We start from the raw sequence: 14,022 nt of genomic DNA on the forward strand, positions 1-14,022 counted from the left end.
ATCCCCTCTTTTTGTGGGCTCTGGAATGGCCAGCCGATTGCTAACAGTATATACCCATGCCCTTGCTACAGCCTGGGAGGCAGTCCTTTGAGCTTAGAACAGTGTGCAGAGATAGAGAAGAGCTTAGCTTTTTGTTATTTTACAGGCCCAGCCAGTTTTAGCCAAGCAAGCCCTGGTTGGTAGCCCTGGCCAGGGTCAGGAGGGTTTCTTCCCAGCCAGTGCACAACCTGTCTGGTGGGAGATCCCTCTGAGTGCACTTGTTGGACTATTACTTTTTTGAGTGTAGGGGCCTCACTGGAGCCTGTACAGCTCCTAGGCTCAGGGCACAGAGAACCCTGGGTCTGGGCAGGTTAGGGAAGACCTGCCCCCCATTGCCTCATTGAGGAAGGGGGTGTCAAGGACCTGTTGTGAGCCACCCCGCAGTTATCTCCAGTTTTGTAAGCCTAATTTCAAGATCCAGGTTGGAGGTTCTGACTGCCCTGCCTTCCTGCTCCAAGGGATCCCTCCCATCAGGGCTTCAAGGAACAAGGGCTAAGGACTGCATATGAACTAGGAAAGTTTGAATCACCGAACAGTGAGTAAAGGCAAAGAGTAACATTTAAAGGACACCCATCTGGTTTCCCTGGGGAAAGAGACTTTTTAACTCTCTGTGCAGCAGCTTAGTATGCTGGGCAACTTGAAGGGCTGTTCTTCCCATCCAAAGGACACCCTGCCCACCTGGGTCTCTATTTTTTTACAAAACCCTGGAGGGCAGTAATTCCCTGGACAGTGGTAACACATAATTCTTGCCCAGACTGAGGAAAATCCTGTAAAGAACATAGCTAGTGGTGCTGTGGATCAACATTGTGCCATCTTACAACTATTTGCAACAGTAAAGATTTATCTGGACACCTGCACAGTGGCTTCTTTTGATTTCTGTGGCACCCGGCGCACAGAACACAGAGTATCAGAACTTCCCTAAATCCAGGGGATTCCAGAAGGAGAGTTAGTCACCCCCTACTGGGAACCGAGAGGACTCCTTTCATCCTCCAGTCAAAAAAAGCCTACACCCTGGGAGGGGAGTTTGGAGAATTAGCCTGGATTCCTGCCCCAAAGAACTTATAAACTCTTTTATGGCCCCCATTGGAGTGCAGTCCTCACCTGGGGATAGGGGGTTACACAATAAAAAGAGATTTAATAAAATGCAGCCCGATCTTCTGTACTGAAAGATCTTCTGTACTGAAAGATCAGGTTGGTTTGTGCAGGCTGAGAAGAACGCGTATAATGTTTTACTGTGACAGCCCCCTCCCACCCACCAAGTGGTCCCTTTGTCATTGGAGTATGGCCTACAAAAAAGAGTTTGTGTGGGAGAGGCCTTTGACTTCTTTCAGGGATTTTGTAAATGGTCGATAAAGTTTTGAATGTTTTGGTAAAAAATTACTGAGGCTTGCAATTACAGAGAACAGCCACAAGGTGTCATAGTGGATGGTAAAGGAAAGCAAGTTTGCTTACCGTAAACGGTGTTTCCGTAGATAGCAGGATGAATTAGCCATGCTGTCATGGGATCTGTCCGTCAGGCCCAGAAGGCGGAGCTTGATAAAGCAGAGATTAGACTTTTGGTCCCTCTGCGGCTGCGCGTGGTTTCCCGCGCAGGAACAACAGAATCACCTCAGTCTGTAATTAAGCTGTAACGTCCAAGACGTAGTGACTGCCAGGGAGGAGGGCGGGTCAGCATGGCTAATTCATCCTGCTATCTACGGAAACACCGTTTACGGTAAGCAAACTTGCTTTTCCCGTCGATAGCAGGGCTGAATTAGCCATGCTGTCATGGGAGTCCAAAGCATGAATCACGTTAGTCGTCTGCTATTGCAGTACGTGATTCGGACGATGTGGCAGTCACTGTAAAATCAGATGATAAAGAGTTCAACACTGCTCGGCCAACCTTAGCATCTTGTGAGGTTTGTTGATCGAGGCAATAGTGTGAAGTAAAGGTATGCAGTGATGTCCATGTGGCCGCTTTGCAAATGTCTGCAGGCTGGACACTACTGAGATGTGCCCAAGAAGTAGACCAAGCTCGTACTTGGTGGGCGGTAGGTGTAGAAGACAAAGGGAATTCATGAGTCTTATAACAGTATTGAATACATTGGACAATCCAACTGGAAATTGTTCTTTTGGAAACCGGTAGACCCGGTGCTTTCGGATCGTAGGAGAGGAATAACTGTGAGGGTCTGGAAACAGCCTGAGTTCTAGACAGGTAACACTGTAACACTCGTTTACAGTCCAAGGTGTGAAGTTGCTTTTCCCTATCACATGAATGGGGTGAGGGAAAAAATGTAGGAAGTTCAATGGTTTGGTTGATATGAAAGGAGGAAATCACCTTCGGTAAAAAAGATGGGTGAGTTCGGAGAACTACCTTTTGAGGAAAAAATTGCAAGTAGGGAAAATAGTGGACTAGTGCTTGTAATTCACTTACACGTCGTGCGGAAGTCACAGCCACCAGAAAAACCACCTTCCAGGTTAAGTATCTGGGATGGGCTTCCTCCAGCGGTTCAAAAGGAGGTAGCATAAGACGCTCTAAAATAGTGTTGATGTCCCACGGCACTGTTGGCTTAGAGATAGGTGGGCGGAGACGATACAGTCCTTTAATGAAGCGTGAAAGGAGTGGATGTGTAGAAATAGAGGCATTGTTACATAGTCCATGGTAAGCTGAGATCGCACTTAGGTGAACACGAATTGAGGATGCTGCTAATCCAGCGTCAAAAAGTGTACATAAGTAATCAAGTAATTTTTCTGGAGGACAAGTGATTGGTTGCAAACTGTGTTTAGTACACCAAAGAGAGTAGCGATGCCATTTATAGTGATAATTTCGTCTGGTGGATAATTTTCTGGATTCCAACAAAATCAATTGAGCACGGTTGGAGATGGTATAATCGATTAAAGTGCTCCGTTCAAGAGCCATGCTGTCAAATGAAGAGAGGCATGCATGGGGTGTAGTAACGTCCCTTGATCTTGAATTAAGAGATCTGGACGTCGTGGAAGTGGAATCGGCGGTTCCTGCGATAGGCGGAGGAGAAAACTGTACCATGGTTGGCGAGGCCACGCGGGGGCAATGAGAATTAAGGAGGCTTTGTCCTCCATGCATTTCTGTATTGTTCTTGTTATAAGAGGAATTGGAGGAAAAGCATAAAGTAGATCCGGCGACCAAGACAGCAGGAAAGCGTCTTGGGCTTCTCTGTGGAGACTGGGTCGTATGGAGCAGAAACGAGGGAGCTGTGTATTGTTCTCCGTCGCGAAGAGATCGATTAAAGGGGTTCCCCACTGATTGAATACATGTTGGGCGACTTCCTTCTGGAGCGCCCATTCGTGCGGGTGGAAAATGCGGCTTAATCTGTCCGCTCTCACATTGTCCACTCCGGGAAGGTAGGTGGCTTGTAGATGAATGCAGTGAAGATGAGCATGCTGGTATATTAATAGGGTTTCCTTGCACAGGGTCCAGGATCCTGTTCCTCCTTGCTTGTTGATATAAAACATGGCCACCTGGTTGTCTGTATAAATCATTACTCTGCGACCCTTTAGATATGGTTGAAAAGTGAGAAGCGCTCTCCTGATCGCTCTGAGTTCCAATAAGTTGATCTGTAATAATTGTTCGGGAGGACTCCAGAGACCTTGTGTCTCGTAGATGTCCAGATGGGCTCCCCAGCCCTTTCTTGAGGCGTCCGTTGTCAGGACTAAGTCGTGAACTGGACTGCGAAATAGAGCTCCTTTGGAAAGAACAGTGGGATTCATCCACCACAAGATGTCTTGCTGCATTGCTGCAGTAATTGTGATCATGTGAGTCAATGGTTGAATATGTTGTTTCCATTGACGTTTTAATCCCCATTGAAGTCGTCTCATATGGAGCCTGGTGTTGGATACTGTAAAATTGGCTGCTGCCATGTGTCCCAAGACTACTAGCAAGTGTCGCGCGGTCGTAGTCTGACCTTGTTGAAGATGCTGAAGAAGAGGTTGCAACAGGAGCTGTCGTTCCTTCGGAAGGTAGGCTCTGCAACGTGTGGTATCGAGATGGGCTCCTATGAATATTAATTGTTTTGTGGGTTGGAGATGGGATTTTGCGAAATTGATGACCAACCCCAATTCCTGTAGACAATTGATGATTAGGTGAAGATGGTCCAGCAATATTTCTCTTGACTGAGCCACTATCAACCAATCGTCGAGATACGGAAAAATTGTCATGCCCTGTTTGCGGAGATAAGCCACCACTACTACCATGCATTTGGTAAAGACTCTGGGGGCCGCAGATAGACCGAAGGGAAGAACTCGGTACTGGTAATGAACGTTTTGGTATGTGAAGCACAGGTATTTCCAGGAGTTGGAATGGATTGGAATATGGGTATAGGCATCCTTGAGATCGATGGAGCACATCCAATCGTTGGGCTGTAATAGGGGAAGGATGGTCTTCAACGATACCATCTTGAATTTTTCCTTTACTAGGAATTTGTTGAGCTCTCTCAAGTCTAGTATGGGTCGTTGTCCCCCCGTTTTCTTTGGCACAAGGAAGTAAGGGGAATAAAACCCTTTGTTGACTTGGGTTTGCGATAATTTGTGAATGGCTTGTACTTGAAGAAGGGTTGAAATTTCCGACTGTATCTGATCCTGGAAATTTGTGTACTGATGTGGGGGGAAAAAAGGAAGGTTCGGTTTGTGAAGAAACTGTAACTGGTAACCCGTTTGGACTATCTGTAACACCCAGTGGTCGGATGTTATGTTTTGCCATTTTGGGAAGCATGCTTGAATCTTCCCTGGTGGAGCATGGAGCGCAAGTGGTGGCTGTGGACTCAAAAAGACTGAGCTGGTTTAGCAGCAGTCGTCAAGCTTTGTTGTTGCGGACGTTGGGCACGGGCCCTACCTCGACGTGATGTTTGAGACTGTTGGGGTTGTTGTTGCGGTCTCTGGTAATTAGAATAAGTTGGAGGTCGATATGGCTGATAGGACCGATAAGGTCTTCGACCATAGCTCGAACGTCGATTAGTCGAGTAACTACGTCTAGGAAACTGAGACGATGTCGATGATTGCAGTGACTGAACTGCTATAGCTTCGTCCTTGAGTTTTCCCACGGTTTCCTGCAGTTTCGTTCCAAAAAGATTGTCTCCAATACATGGGAGATTAGCCAATTTATGATGAACATCTTCTCGGATCGAACTTGAACGAAGCCACGCCGTACGTCGGGCTGCGATGGAAACTGCAGAAGCTCTTGAGGAGGTTTCCATTCCCTCATAAATGGAACGAAGGAGGTGTCTTGTACACTCTTCCATATCATGTAATGTTTGTGGGGGATTTGTAGCTGACGATGATAGGAGGCCTTTAGTTGCCTGAATACAATCATAAAGGTATTGAACCATATAAAATTGATGGTTCAGAATTCGGGTTGTCAACATAGAATTTTGGAAAATTTTTCGTCCGACTTCGTCCAAATATCTGTTGTCCTTATTTGGGGGATACGAAGAATGCGACCTCATTTTCTTAAATCGCTGCATAGCGGACTCTACCACGATGGAATCATGTGGAAGTTGTGGTAGGGAGTAGGGCGCTTCCTTCTTCATCCGAAATTTTAAGTCCGATTTGCGCGAAACCGCTGTAATGGATTGAGGTGTCTCCCAGGACTTTAGGAGCACCTGGTGAAGGATTTCATGTGGTGGAATCGAAAGTGGTTCACCTGGTGCATCAAAAATACGAAGAAGACCTAGGGTGTCAGCACGTGGGTCTGCTTCTTTTTGTAATGGCAATTTTAGGATCTGACCTATCTTTTCTAAGAACCGGGGATATGTAAGATCTTCCGGTGGTGAATATGGTTCCGCTGGTTGTTCCATAGGATCTGAAGGAAAACCCGTTGATGAGGACGGGGAGAGGGATGGTGAAGGTGAATGAGAATCCGGAAACCTATGCTCGCTTAATGCCGGCGAGATATGAGGTGTTGGATCAGGAGATAGTGGTTGTGTGTGCTGCGTAGAACGTAGCTTTGGTAATGTACCACTCGTATCCTGTAGACTGTCTTGAGGAGGCATGGAAAAAGTAGACTCCATAGTCTCGAAGAACCCAGATAGGGATTGAGAAAGCTGGAAAAAAGCTTCTTTTGCCGTTTCCGGCATTTGTGGTCGTTGAACCGTCTGGGTAGGAAGTTGCGGTGAAGGAGATTGAGGCGCAGGAGTATGGGATCTACCCTTTGAGTATGAGCGATGAGAAGGTGATCTAGAACTGGAGGCTCTCGGAATGGAATGAGACTGGTAAGAAGAAACTGATGATGCGCGGTGCCCTTGTTCAGATTTATGAGATGTTGGCGGGCTGCTGGAAGAACGAGGAGTATGTAAACGTTCTCGTTGTCTATGAGGGCGGGAATGTGAGTCATGACGCTTTTGACGTTTGTGAGATGAGGATTCACAAGTTGGATGGGAGCTAGATGAAGCTGTAGAATGTGAGGACTGATGTTTCCTTTTTCGGTGAACCAATACTGATTGAACACCTAGCGTCAACTCTCCTCGATGTGACTTTCCCGAAAGGGAATAATAGTCCTTTGGTCTCCGTGTGCTTTCCTGAACCTTTTGTGTAGGAGGAAAAACTTTTGTCTGTGACCCTATAGGTTCTACAATATCCTTGGGTACTGTAGATGTGTCCACATTCACTGGCTGGTTGTTTGAAAACCCCTGAATACCTGTCTGCGCAGATGTAGGGGGTTGCTTCTGCTGCGCGGAACCCTTATGCTGCGCCGGTTGCGTCAGCTGCGCAGTAGGAGATTTATGTCGCTGCGCAGTGGTTTGTTGAGGCGCCGACTGCGCTGGCGGTGACTGCGCAGCGGACTGCGCCGCAGACGATCTGTGTGGCGCCACTGGCGCAGATGAAGTCGTCTGCGCAGAAGGTGTTGTTGTCGACAGCGCAACAGAATGATGTGCTGCGCCGGTAAGATCCACCATCGGCGCCACTTGCGCAGAAAAGGGGTGCGCAGATGAATGTGCAGCAGAATGCCTGCGCGGTTTTATCTTCTTTTTACTGTACTGCGCCGAAGTAGAGGGCGGAGTGAGTTCCTGCGCCTTAGTATGGCGCGTATGCTCATGCACAGATTTTGAGGAATGCAGAGTCCGTTGTGCACCGTGCTTAGCATGTTTAGAGGAATGCGGTTCTCGAAGAGGAGACCTACCCCTTTTAAAGTCAGAGCCCTGACTTTTTCCGGAAAGGTTGTCACAGGACGTTGGTTTCTTTTTCTGAGGATGATCTTTCTTCACCGGTCCCGGTGAAGATTGCACTTCAGAAGGATCCGAAGTTGTTAAAAGTTCCTGGATGCGGTAGGCCCTTTGTTTTTGTGCTCTTGGTGACATTTTGGCACAGAACTCGCATTCTTTAATATTATGACTAATTCCAAGACAGCGATAACAGCGGTCATGACCGTCTGTTTTCGCCATAACTCTGCCACATCGGCAGCGTTTAAATCCTGATTTGGACATTTTCCAATGGAAAGAATGAGCTCCGCGTGCGTTCTGTCGCGCGGAAAAACAGACTGAGGTGATTCTGTTGTTCCTGCGCGGGAAACCACGCGCAGCCGCAGAGGGACCAAAAGTCTAATCTCTGCTTTATCAAGCTCCGCCTTCTGGGCCTGACGGACAGATCCCATGACAGCATGGCTAATTCAGCCCTGCTATCGACGGGAAACACTGTGGGCAGTAAACCAGTGGAGGTCTGAAGGGAATTCTAGTGGGTTCTATAGAGAGTGTCTCCTTTAAGGGATGAGAGGAGAAGGATCCTTTTGAGGGAGTAAGTTGAGGACTATATAATGCTAGTTTGAAAATTTGGTGGGAAGAGTTTTGAGGGAAACCGCCTGCAAGGCTGGTGAGCCTGGGGATCCCTCCTCATTAGGGAGGACCCTGCAGGGGTAACCAAAAGACCTGACCTGGGTCTAAAGAGGAGGAGTGAAAGTAGTATATATGGCTCCACACCCTGTGGAGGACCAGAGGAAAGAAGAAGAAGTTGAGAGAGGAGTGTGCCAGATATACCGGGGAAGTCCTAGGATGCTGCCTTAGTGAGAATGATGGGGGTCCAGGATGCAGAGTGCTTGGTTTAAGAAGAAGTGATGAGCTGTACTCCATGTAATTAAAGCTGATGTGCAGGGCCGGCGGGCCCATTAGGCGTACCAGGTGGCCGCCTAGTGCGCAGGAAGTGGGCGGGGAGACGGAACCCGATACGAAAGCGGCAGTGTTAAAACTGAATGTAGCTGGAGAGGCGAGGTGGAGGAGATCTTGTATGCGAACATAGGTGGAGGTAGGTTGTGTGCAATTTGGGGCGGGAGAGAGAGAGAGAGAGAGAACGCGGTGATGACTTCGCCACCTAGGGCAGCTGGACACCCTTCCACCGGCCCTGCTGATATTTATTTAACATTTTTATATACCGGGATTCATACAAGATATTGCATATCGTCTCGGTTTACATTATGGGTATTGAAAGGAGGATGATGTACCCTAGTTGACGGTAGAGTTTAAATTAATGCGACTGCGAGATAGAAGTACAAAATAAATGCAATTAACATATTTCTCAAAGAGCAAATCGGGAAAAGTTTTGAGCGTATTGTGGAGATACTGGAAGAAATCCTCTGACTTTTGTAAGGGTTGGTGTAACTCTTAACCTAATAGTTTTAAAACTGCTTGTTGGCTATGAAAGCCTGAGAACCCTGATTAATTCAGTGCCTTTGTCTATCCCTTACTATCCTGTAAACATTTATTAGCAGGTTTACGTGGAAATAGGAATTAAATTGTTTGGAATATACCTCGGTGTGGAACTTATGTGGTGTACAGGTTGAATGCCAGCACAACCCTTAGAATACTAAGGAGGAAGGGTTACCAGAGGGGACATCCCGGGGCTTGGTCTCACTGACCCAGCTGAAGAAAAGGTCTCTGCCCATCCTGCCTCTGGACCTGGCCCAACTACATCATCTGCTCGACCATTTTCTTACTGAACCTTAAACGAGAGACTGGCATTTAGCTAGAAATGAGTGCCAGCCCCATCTGGAGGGGGCTGCATTACATTAAATGCCCTGTTGAAAACTGACCCTCCCTCCCTCCCTCCCCGCAATATGTACTGGGAGCAGCTGAAGTGAGAACACAGCCTGAATCTTCCCTTCCTTCTCAAATGTAGTCTCCTTTCATTGCTATCCAAATACGGATTAAAAAAAAAAAAGTTGCCTGTGTGCGTGACTTCAGTCAGGTGACTCTGGAGATCAGTGGGAAACCCAGGCACAGACTGCCCTAAAGCACAGCTAAAATCCTCCCTAACCCCCTCTACCAAACCAGTCCTGCAGGGACTCAGAATCAGCCTCCGAGTGCTGTCTCTGGCGCCCTGCAGCTGCTGAAGCTCGCACAGGCTGGCACAGGCTGCTGCCATTTGCGCTCTGGAGTTCGGAGCTGGTCACACAACATTTTGGCACACTTTCCACGCCACGTGTTACGTTTCTGAAAGAAAACCCAGGGCAAGAGCTTTCCGGAGAAACTGAACTTTTTTTTTTTTGGCGGCTTGTGGTCATTTCTCGCATTGCCGCAGCCTCGGTTCCGCTTTAAAAACGTGAAAAAGATTCCCTGGGGGAATTTTCCACTGGCAAAACCTGCCAGGAAGAGCTGCAGTGCCTGTGGACTCGCTCGCTGCCCCTTTAAGAACCGCCTCACTCATGGAGGATGATGTGATTTCGCCTCTGGACGGTCATTTTCATTCTACAAGCCCGCGAAAATTTTTTTGTTTTCACTGTCTGCTCGCTTTAAAGTTTTCAATTTGCCGAGCACGATTGACTTTTAATCTCACAGATGTTCCCCGCTCCCCATGTCTGTCTATTTTTCTTTTGAAGCAATGGGGGGGAGATGAACGTTATCCTTACTTCACTGAAATACCGATAACGGCTCCAATTAATGCCAGCATGACAGCGCCAAGCACGGCAGCCACTATGATGACGATCAGCAAGACATCTGGGAAACAAAAACACACAGAGCAGGTAAATCAAAGCAGTATTTAGAGCCCTCCCTCCCTTAGGTGCTGTTTTCCCCACAGTGCAGCCCATGTAAAGACTCTTTGCAGCCAGCGCAATCCAGTGTCCCTGCCACAACACCGCAGTCTCTGATGGAGCGGAGACCTGGACATCACCCAGCCATAAAGGGGAGACTTAAAAAAAAAATGCACATACGTTCTGTCCTGAAATATTACCCATGAGTGACAGCATCTGTTCTTTTCTTACAAAAATCAGCCAAATGGTCAAACTAACCCCCTCCCCTGGGAATGGCTGAAATGACCAAAGGCTTTAGGGCTAGTTCAGCCTAGTGTGATGGATAAAACCCTTCTACGCTGGGCACATGAACCACACCTGTGGGTTGCATTAGAGTCTTAAGTGGCTACAGCTTATTACTCCTTCCTCGCTCACGCCCCAGACTGTACACATGAACGGTCTTCTTTTAATGCACCAGTATTAGCTAGATTGATCCATACAGAATCGTCCCCCTTTTCTCAGCCTACAGCTTCCTGCTTGGGTTTTATTCCTATTAGTCTTAAATTTATAAACATGGTAACAAGTCTATACATTATGCAGGGACCCTTTGGTTTCCCTATTTAAAAGGACTGTACTAACTTGCGGGGGATGTTCTGTTCCTAAATAAGCGTGAGAGGTGTGGGGTTTGCTCCCCCATGTGGGAACAGGCAGATGGTGCACCCTGACTGTTTATCATCTCCCCAGATCTTCAGTTTTTCAGCTTTGCCCCTTATCCCCTTGTATTTAATGGGCGTCCCTCCCCACCCAAAGCATAAAATTCTGGAGCCAGGCTCTGCAGCTCATTCCTCTTCCGGACAATAAATCTGAGGAGTGAGGATCACAGAGCAAGCAAAGTAACACAAAAAAAAAATCAGGGCCAGTTTATAGCGATGTCTGAAGCATTATATACTGCCAAGGTAAAGCAGGGCTCACAGCTTGCCGGACAATACTGACGCTTAGCCTCCTGGGAAAAACGGTCAAGTGAACAGGAGAAGCTACTTACTGTCTTTGCAGTCCTCGCCAGAGTAGCCAACCGCACAGCTATGTAATGAGAAACAGAAAAGAGAGAGAGAGCTGAAATTGCCCATCTCGGGATGACGTGCCCTGTATAGAGCAGGGTGCCATGGGAGCAGACTCTCTTATTGCGGGGTGCACTTTATCATCACACTGCGCCAGAACTGTTTTGGCCCAATGCAGTTCTGACTTCATGAAAGAAATCAATTGGGAAATCACAACCCCAGTTCCGCGCGTGCAGTAGGACGAGAGCACGACGGGAACAGCTTGCTTCCCTGGACATGGAGCTGTGGGCTCACCCTTCTTAATGAACTCTGTCAATACCAGTCCCGCATCATAGCAAGCTCGCCTTCAAGCCCCGATTCCTTTCCGTTGTAATGAACAAGAAATCTGTAACGGTGAACAGCTCCAGCCATTTTTACGGCAGGCAGCGCGCTAAATCATTTACCGTACACCAGAATCAATGTTGGGCTGTCCCCGAGGTCTCAGGACACAGCACTGTGCGTCGAGAAGCAGGAGAACAGAGCCTCAGCCACCTGCCCCACGGGACCGGCGTGGGGATCAGTCGCACTGGAGGAGGGGGGGGGGGGGGGACAGTGCTCAAGCCCCGAGCGGTGCTATAATGCTGTGACCCCTGCTGGCCGTACAGTGGCCCTTCCCTGCAGATCTCAGGACTGGCACTCGAGTTCTAGCATCAGCCGGGATGGGGGGGTGGGGAGGTAATGAAGGAAGGAAATAGAAGGGGGGAGGAGTCAGGGCAGAGAAGCACCAGATTTTCCGACGCTTCCTCTTAGGAAGTTAACCAGCAATCAGGCTGGTGCAATATCGGGCGCTCAGGTCAGCGCGCCGCTTAACACGCGGTTGGACGTAGCATTTTGGATGCGTTAAAATAACACCCCCCCATGCAATACCAGGATTAGCGCATCCAAATCGTGCATCCAATGAAACGCAGAGCTAATATCACTCCCCGTGTGCAAATTCCATGTAGGTGAGGCTATTACCCCGCAATGCAGAAAACTGCCGCGCGGTCACAGCGCCCATTTTAAGGCAGGAAATGCAACACCTGCCCGGGAGCGGGCGTTAAAGCCTGCCGTGCTCAAGGGCTGTTGAAAAAAAAAACAAAATAATCCCGCTTTCTGCGATTCCTCATAGGCGGAACCACAGAAAGCAGCATCCCCAAGGTCTGGCTCCAAACCCTGCCGGCAGTAAGTGAAGGAGTGAATAAATTAATATTAAGTGTCGGGCACTTGATATTAATTTATTCACTCCTTCACTTCCTGCTGATTGGTCCGTTCATTGTCACATGTCACTGAAAGGACCAATCTCCTTTCAGAGTGCTGTCCTGAAAGGGGATTGGTCCTTTTCACTGACAAGTGTCAGTGAAAAGGACCAATCAGGAACAGCCCTGCTGGTGGTGGGGAGGGAGCTCTGGCCAGGCAGTTGAGGACTCACAGCCAATTTTCCTGGGCGCCCGATGCAGAGCGCTAGAGACGTACACATTACCCATTGCGTGTCCCTTTTAGCACAGCAGCTCATTTGCCTATTGCATTGAGCGCGCAGGACAGGTGGATGCACGTTTGGACGCACATGTTTTCAAACTGATATTGAATCAGGCTGAACGTTATTAATTTTCCCCACTGTATGTCTCCCCCCCACCTGAAAGTCTTCTTGGTTAATGCATTTCTAAAAGAAGATTAAGGCATCTCGCTTCTCACGCCAAACCGCCCTGAAACGTTGAGCGTGCCTGGAGCACTGCAGGAGGAAATGCAGGCTCCTGCTTTCTGTTCCTTGCCTGCTGTTCTCAGGAATTAGCTCCGGTTTAGGAAAAGCCTACGCTTCCCTTCCCGCAGTATCGATAAGTCATAATTTGAAGCTTTGTTTTTGTGACAATCTGGAGTCCCCCAAAAGAAGGGAGATTACCCAATTGATCATTTACATCTCAGAAGTACTGCTGAAACCTCAATGGCTCCTCTCATGTGTGCACCAAATGGCGAGATCTGGAAGGGAAAATTGTGTAAAAGTGCAAATCTTGCAGCTGCAGATACTTACGGTTCACATTTCCCAGTAGTGTTTTCATAGTTGGGCTTGCACTTACAAACTGGCCCTCCAGGTATGTGGCAGTATGCATTGCTATTGGCAGCTCCACAGTCTGGGTGACAGGCTGGTGTTAAAGAAACAGAATACAGACGTCATTCAGAACCATCCTGCAAAATTCAGGGCAAATCAGTCTCTTTTTATTCTGACACAAGCCCCAGGAGCTTAGAATTCACAATAGGCCGATACAGAACGGTGCGCTTGGCTGAGCGCCCCTGTTTGGCTGCGCAATTTTGACCGCTATTAATATCCCTTATACTGTAAGGGATAATAGCGCGTGGAAAACACGAGGCCAACCCCCCCCTCCGAAAATAATAGAGCTCATCACATGCAGGTGCATGTTGATGAGCCTATTAGTTAGTCACCCGCAATACAGAAAGTAAAATGTGCGGCCAAGCTGCACATTTTACTCTCAGAAATTAACACCTGCCAAAGGCAGGCATTAATTTCAGATGTCACCGGACAACTGTACAGAAAAGCAGAAAAAACTGCTTTTCTGTACACCCTCTGATTTAATATCATAGCGATATTAAGTCAGAGGCCACAAAAAAACCCAAAACTTATTAAAAAAAAAAATCTGCCCGCGGCCCGCGGGTTGGAAAATGGACGCTCAACTTTGCCGGTGTCTGTTTTTCGAACCCGTGGCTGTCAGCGGGTTCAACAACCGACGCTGGTAAAATTAAGCGTTGGCTGTCAGACCCGCGCCAATAAGGAGACGCTAGGGACGCGGTAGCGTCCCGAGTGCCTCCTTATTAGTGCGGGCCCTCATTTAAATAAAGAGTCGCGCGCCCTGGAGAGGTGCCTGGGCGCGCGTCGGGAGAACGCGAACACGCCTCGGAGCGCCGGCTCTCCCGCGGACTCTATTGAATGGGCCTGAATGCAATTTAACT

The 14,022-nt window shown here is 48.2% G+C and overlaps 1 protein-coding gene across 10 annotated transcripts in view; it reads right to left on the bottom strand.

The window, feature by feature from the left end:
• MUC13 (mucin 13, cell surface associated) overlaps positions 1–14,022 on the bottom strand; it is a 114,186-nt gene that overhangs the window by 10,908 nt on the left and 89,256 nt on the right. For all 10 annotated transcript variants that reach the window (XM_029605262.1, XM_029605260.1, XM_029605255.1 and 7 more), the window contains 3 exons: positions 13,088–13,199; positions 11,028–11,065; positions 9,884–9,971 (listed from right to left, as the gene is read on the bottom strand). In XM_029605262.1, the coding sequence (XP_029461122.1) occupies positions 9,884–9,971; positions 11,028–11,065; positions 13,088–13,199 (238 nt within the window). The remainder of the gene's footprint in view (positions 1–9,883; positions 9,972–11,027; positions 11,066–13,087; positions 13,200–14,022) is intronic.

This window comes from Rhinatrema bivittatum, chromosome 6 (assembly GCF_901001135.1).
Source record: "Rhinatrema bivittatum chromosome 6, aRhiBiv1.1, whole genome shotgun sequence".
NCBI classification, from domain to species: domain Eukaryota; kingdom Metazoa; phylum Chordata; class Amphibia; order Gymnophiona; family Rhinatrematidae; genus Rhinatrema; species Rhinatrema bivittatum.